Source organism: Triticum dicoccoides, chromosome 2A (genome assembly GCF_002162155.2).
Source record: "Triticum dicoccoides isolate Atlit2015 ecotype Zavitan chromosome 2A, WEW_v2.0, whole genome shotgun sequence".
NCBI lineage: Eukaryota > Viridiplantae > Streptophyta > Magnoliopsida > Poales > Poaceae > Triticum > Triticum dicoccoides.
Genome location: NC_041382.1, coordinates 467454067 through 467460566, shown reverse-complemented (window position 1 = coordinate 467460566; position 6500 = coordinate 467454067). Strand labels below are relative to the sequence as shown.

Sequence of the window (6500 nt, the reverse complement as noted above, 5' to 3'; positions counted from 1 at the left end):
GTGTCAGTTATTTCTCAAAGATGCAAACTCAAGGCAATAGTTACTCCTAGATATGTGGTTGTATAATTAGAGCTTCTGTTTTTTTTATGAAAGGTGTTCCACCCTTGTTCCATCTTTTTCGTTATAGCTATCTGCCTGCATATGCAAATGGCTATTTACTCCCCATAACCCCACGGACCTAACACCGACTTTACCTGCAGGTCCTAGTGAATTATGCACGATCCTCGAAAGAGGCTGAAGCAGTCTCCGAAGAGGTGAGCTGGTTAATTAAAACACAATATTGACATATATATTTTGTTTAATATCTGTTTGCCTGTTTGTTAAATTGCATCATACAGTTAGAAGATATACAAAGACACTGTAACTGGTGATTGCCGTAAGGATTATTAAATAGTTGTTTTAGTCGGCAGTGCAGCTAGATCAGATATTTTCCTTGCTGAACTTTTCTCAGCAACTTGAGATATTTTAGTCTGCATTGTTCTTTCATGGTTGGCCTCATGTAGGAATGCATACAATTATTATCGTTTCTGACCTCCTATCCGAGTAAGCAACAACACAGTTATGCTGAATTTCTGTTCTCATTTATGATCAAGTAAACAACACCCTTGTGTTATCACTTCCAGGAACCATCCAATGCATTTAGAAATAGCCATTGGGTATTAGTTTCAATAAATTTCATTGGCCCATTGTAATTTCGTTTTTAGACTACTGTATGGTAAGAATAATAGTTCACAAAGGCCAAAAGAAATAAATTGTAATTCTCTAATGTCGATTCACAACATCCAGATTTCCATTTTGCATAAGCGGAAGTTTATAGCTATTTTAGCTCAGTTATGATTGAAATTTGGTGATAGTTATCTACCTAAAAATATATGGATACCAGCATTCAGAAAAACGTTATTGGTTTCCGGAGAGGTATCTAGTTTTTTTGTTTGTTAAATTACTTCCTTTTTCTTCATTTTTTCTCTCTGCTAAGCCTAAATGCACTGATATATTTATAATGTAATGCTATTATTTCAGATTGAAGCATCTGGTGGTCAGGCTATTACCTTTGGAGGAGATGTTTCTAAAGAAGCTGATGTGGAATCTATGATGAAAGCAGTAAGTGCAATTTTTTCATGGATGAAAAATATTTTTCCTTTCACCTATATATTGATCAGATTATATAAACTCGGTTATCATTAGTTTATGTATTTTACCAGGCTATTGATAAATGGGGAACAATTGACATCCTGGTAAATAATGCAGGTAGGTACCAATGGTTAGTTTGCACCAGTTTAGTGTTCTCTTCTGTTTTTTTCTATATGTGAAATAACATTCTGTAAACAGGGATTACGAGGGATACGTTGTTGATGAGGATGAAGAAATCTCAGTGGCAAGATGTAATTGATCTAAATCTTACTGGTGTTTTCCTCTGTACACAGGTAGGTTTTTGCCCCTTTATTTGTTCTTTAATTTTTTGAAAATTTTGCTACTTGAATTATGTTTATGCTTCTTACACCTGCACATTACAGGCTGCCACAAAAGTAATGATGAAGAAGAAAAAGGTATATTTTTTGTTTCATTCTTTGAATTGGTTTGAACAATTTTGCTACCATTGGCTACTTTATTGGAGTTTAACTTTTTTTTTGGTATGCATTAGCTACCGGTCCTATTAAGAATATACTGCAAATACATACGACATATTTTGTCCATTGTTCAATAGATGTGTTCATTACTTTGCGCACTCTCTGATACGCAACTTTTGGCCTCTAATTTTTTACATGAATATACATAGAGAATATATTGTGAAGTCATTATTCATGGCAAACATAATGGTACGGTTACCACCTACCCAACATTTTTTTCCATTAGTTGTCAATGACGGAGAAGTTTGACTGCACTCTTTCTGAAGTGTCATCTATTTTTAGAACAAAGTTAGTATGAAAAATATGAGCTTGCAGTAGACTATTAGGGTGTGTTTGGTTCCAGAACCAAGTGGAATGCCATGAAACCATTCCATTCCTAAGGAATGGAATGATTCCATCTTGGTGTTTGGCTAGAAGAGAATGAGGTAGGATGGAACCAAAATTTGATGCGGCGCCGGACTTGAGGAAGAACGCCAAATTGACCACGACGGGTGGCATGACCTGGGCGTCAAGGTCAATTTGGGCAGCGGCCTGACCTGAGTCTCCGGCCCTCTCGTATCTCCCTCTGGCGGCCCGGTAGAGAGGCCGCACGGCCCAGCTTTCCGTCCACTGACGCGGAACGGCGGGGGCTTGGTGGCGTAGGACTCGGAGCGGTGGTCACCGGATGGATTTCTGCAGCCTCCTGGAGGAGATGGCCGGCTACTTGCACTGCCTCCGCGCGCAGGTGCAGCTCAAGCGCGGTGGCTGGCTGGATGTGATGCTCCCGGTGGCGCAGGACCGTGGCTCCTGACGCTTGGAGCGGCTGCTCCTGACGGCGCACGAGGCCATGGTGGCAATGGGTGAGGAGGGAGGTCGTGGGAGCGAGCTGTTCCGCGTGGTCCGCTCGGAACGGCCTAAACACGGAATATGCCGTTCGCTGGAATCTGTTGGTTCCGGTTCCTTTGACGATCCAAACGTGGGAATGTGCCCTGGGGACAGAGCTGATCCTTGCCGTTCCACTTCATGACAGAAACCTAACACACCCTTAGATCTACACTTAAGTTCTGTCACGCTTCAAATAGCAAGTCGCCGAGTCTCCGTTGACCCCCAGACCCCTCTCCTCAGTTACAAGCTTACATTGCTTTAGTTCAGGACTCAGCTTAGTTTCTTAGCTGAAGGAAAAGGAAGGCCTCCTTACATTGGTTTATTGTGTTTCTGAGCTGAAAGATAAAAATTATAAGGCCTTACCATGTTGCTAGTGCATGAGCTATGTGTATGCTCGTAAAGGGCCTGTAAAAAGAGCTACACTGCCAAAGTAAGAGTAGTATGTTCCTTTTTGTTAGGACTTAGGATACTGTTTTTCTTGCTCTGACATAAAATAAGCTCTGCGCAGAAGGCACCTGATTAAATTTTCTGTTATCGGTTGTAAGATACTTATTTTATGTTTAATGCAGGGAAGAGTCATCAACATAGCATCAGTTGTTGGTCTTACTGGCAATGCTGGCCAAGCTAATTACAGTGCTGCCAAGGCTGGAGTCATTGGTTTCACTAAAACAGTTGCTAGGGAATATGCAAGCAGGAATATCAATGTGCACTCTCTGTCTTTTCATCATTAGCTCATAAATCATAAAACCGTAAGCCAACTTCTGAACAGTTGTGAATACTCAGGTGAATGCAATCGCACCTGGATTCATAGCATCAGACATGACCGCGGAACTTGGAGAGGAGCTTGAGAAGAGAATCTTGTCGACTATTCCTTTGGGTATGCATCTTAAGCTGTAACCTCTGATTAAATAGCATTGCTCACATTCTGCTCCATTGTTCATACATCGTAAGTATAGCGAAAAACTTAAATGTTATGTTATGTACGTGTGTGTGCTCATGTGCACTATATCTACCATGTGAATGTTTTCAGTCAGCACTAATGCCTCATTCAACTTCTTCACAGGGAGGTATGGCCAGCCAGAGGAAGTTGCTGGGTTGGTTGAGTTCTTGGCCCTGAATCCCGCGGCCAGCTACATCACTGGACAGGTTGGTGCAACTTCGATGCTGTTTGTGCCATTTGGTTATCTGAATTCTGAAATTTGACAGATTTATTATTGAACTATCTCTTGGCAGGTGCTTACCATCGATGGTGGGATGGTAATGTGAAACCTTTGAGCAAGTTTGATGGAAGGTTGACATTTGCCCTGTGTAGCGGGACATTTTAGTAATTTGCATTGAACAATTTTGAGCTGTAGATTTAGGTTTCCTTTTTCGAACTTTGTAATCCCATGCAGAATAAATCAGGTGTGACCATGTGGGGAAGTTCAGATATGTGTTATGTCTTCAGCATCCTTTTTACTATTTCTCCGTTGGTTTTCAGACCCATTTCCAAAGATCTGTTGGTTGCTGGATGGTTATTTTCTGTTTTTATATAGGTGAGGTATCCAGTGAAACGCCCATTCAGTGAAAACTTGAAAACTGTTGTTGTAGGCCATCTGATCGCGATCAGAGGTGGGAATTCCACAAGCCACTTGCTACAGTTGTGCCGAAACCCCCCTACTAACAATAAGTTGCTGAAGAGGAAACATTGGGAATTATCCCCTTTTCCCCACCCACGCGAGGGCGGCCTTTGGAATAACTATAGTTGAAAGCCTGAAACCCCCCTGCTAACAATAATTTGCTGAAGATGAAAAACTTGGGAATTGACCCCTAGTTGTTTTCCACCGCCCTCCTGGAGGCTGCGCGATTCAACGGCCACTGACAGTGGTGCCGCAACTGCACCCTAGCACCGACCACCGCGTGATTCAACGGCCACTGAGTGGCGCTGCAACCACAGCCCGGCAATGACCACATGCGCTGGTGGCGCGAGCGGTGGCGCGGCGCTCGCCCCACGCAACGACGACCTGACAGACATATGGTGGCCCTCGCGCGACAGCAGCCTCTGGCCTGGCGCGCGCGACGATGACATCCGCGACCCGGCGCTGCTCCCATGCGTCGGCGTCGGAGATCGAGCGGACGTGGGATTGCCTCCATGCGACAGCAACCTAACGACTTGCCCTTCAAGGCTTGCTGTTTTGCTATACAGAGAAATCGCTCCTACAACTGGGGCAAAATTAACTAATTTGACCTACGGACGAAATCAAATCACATAATGAATTGCCCGTGAAACTATTTCACGTGGCTAACCTTTTTGTGTGACGCCCGACACGAAGACGCCACAGTACACTGTGCAACGCCTCACAGATAGGCGCTACACGCCTGGCCAGCGTCGCACCCGCATGATCCGAAAATTACTAAGTTAGTGTGCAGCGCCTGAGAGCTAGGCGCCACACTATATAGTGTAGCGCCTAGCTTCTAGGCGTTGCACTAGTGGTTGCTTCATTTTGTAGTGCAATCACTAGTGCAACGCGTGAGAGCTAGACGCCACACTATACAGTGCAGCGCCTAGCTCTTAGGCTCTGCACAATGACTTAGCAATTTTTAGTCAGTTTTGGGTACAACGCTGGCCAGACGTGTAGCGCCCATCTGTGAGGCGTTGCACAATGTAGTGTGGCGCCTTCATGTCGGGCGTCACATAAAAAAGTCAGCCGCGTGAAATAGTTTCACAGGCAGTTCATTCTGTGATTTGATTTCGTTCACAAGTCAAATTTGTCAAATTTGCCAACAACTGGCTTTAAGTTGTCACCGCATTTGGGGATACATGGTGAACCCTGCAAATTACAACACCCATTAGTCATACAAATTAGCAATTGTTTGCGGAATTAGAATTAAGTTGTGGTCATAATGAAATCATAAATTGGGTCGCTCATAATTTTCTTTTGTGTACCGAAGCTATCCAAATTGATCGGGGCAAGATGTATTTCCAGATCATGGCGTCTTCCGTGATGACCCATAAGTATAGATGATCACAACAGTCTTCCAATGTAGTATTTCACCTAAATTTATTGATTCGACACAAGAGGGCCAAAGAATATTTATAAGCCTTATCAGTTAAGTTGTCAATTCAACCACACCTGAAAAGTCACTTTCTTGTAGCAATTTATTAGTAACACAATAATGTGATAGCAGTGCAAACAGTAGTAACAATAGCAGTTTTGTAACAACAACAACAACAACAACAACAACAACAACAACAGTAATAGCAACTGAGTAAACACAATATTGTAAAAGCGCAGGAATGAAGTAGAGATGGATATTTGGATGAAATTCATTATGTAACAACCACAATGTAGAGCAATACATAATAGCTCCAGTTCATCAATTATATGTAGGCTTGTATTTCGTATATAGTCATACGTGCTTGCGGTAAGAAATTCCATGACATCTTTTGTCCTACCCTTCCGTGGCAGCGGGGTCCTAATTAAAAATAAGGGTAATTAATGTGCTCCTTTTAATAGAGAAACGAAAAAAAACATTAGTAAATACTACCTCAGTCCTGGTTTATTGGTCCCCATTGTATTTCGTGCCAAATTTTAACCATAGATTTAACTAATAAAATGTTCATGCATGTCACAAAAAGTTATATCATTAAAAACTATGTTCAAATATGAATCCAATGATATAATTTTGTTGATATGCATTAACATTTGTTAGTTAAATTTTTGGTCAAAATTTGGCACGAAACACAATGGGGACCAATAAACCAGAACATAGTTATAGTCATCCCCGAAGAGTATCCAATTATTGTCACCTTAGGGTTATGGTTCAGAACAATAACAGATGTATATAACTTGGAGATAGGATCAAGAACTCAAATATATTCATGAAAACATAATAGGTTCAGATCTGAAATCATGACACTCGGGCCCTAGTGACAAGCATTAAGCATAGCAAAGTCATAGCAACATCAATCTTAGAGCATAGTGGATACTCAGGGTCAAGCCCTAACAACCTGACTCGATTACATGA

General features: G+C 42.1%; 1 protein-coding gene across 1 annotated transcript in view; it reads left to right on the top strand.

Annotated features, from left to right (window-relative positions):
• Window positions 1-3971, top strand: part of LOC119354923 (3-oxoacyl-[acyl-carrier-protein] reductase 4-like) — a 5754-nt gene extending 1783 nt beyond the window's left edge. Inside the window, exons 3-11 of the mRNA XM_037621690.1 lie at window positions 201-254; window positions 1021-1101; window positions 1203-1248; window positions 1330-1424; window positions 1515-1547; window positions 3062-3196; window positions 3276-3369; window positions 3556-3638; window positions 3726-3971. Coding sequence (XP_037477587.1) covers window positions 201-254; window positions 1021-1101; window positions 1203-1248; window positions 1330-1424; window positions 1515-1547; window positions 3062-3196; window positions 3276-3369; window positions 3556-3638; window positions 3726-3758 — 654 coding nt within the window. The 3' untranslated portion in view covers window positions 3759-3971. The remainder of the gene's footprint in view (window positions 1-200; window positions 255-1020; window positions 1102-1202; window positions 1249-1329; window positions 1425-1514; window positions 1548-3061; window positions 3197-3275; window positions 3370-3555; window positions 3639-3725) is intronic.
• Window positions 3972-6500: the final 2529 nt, after the last annotated feature.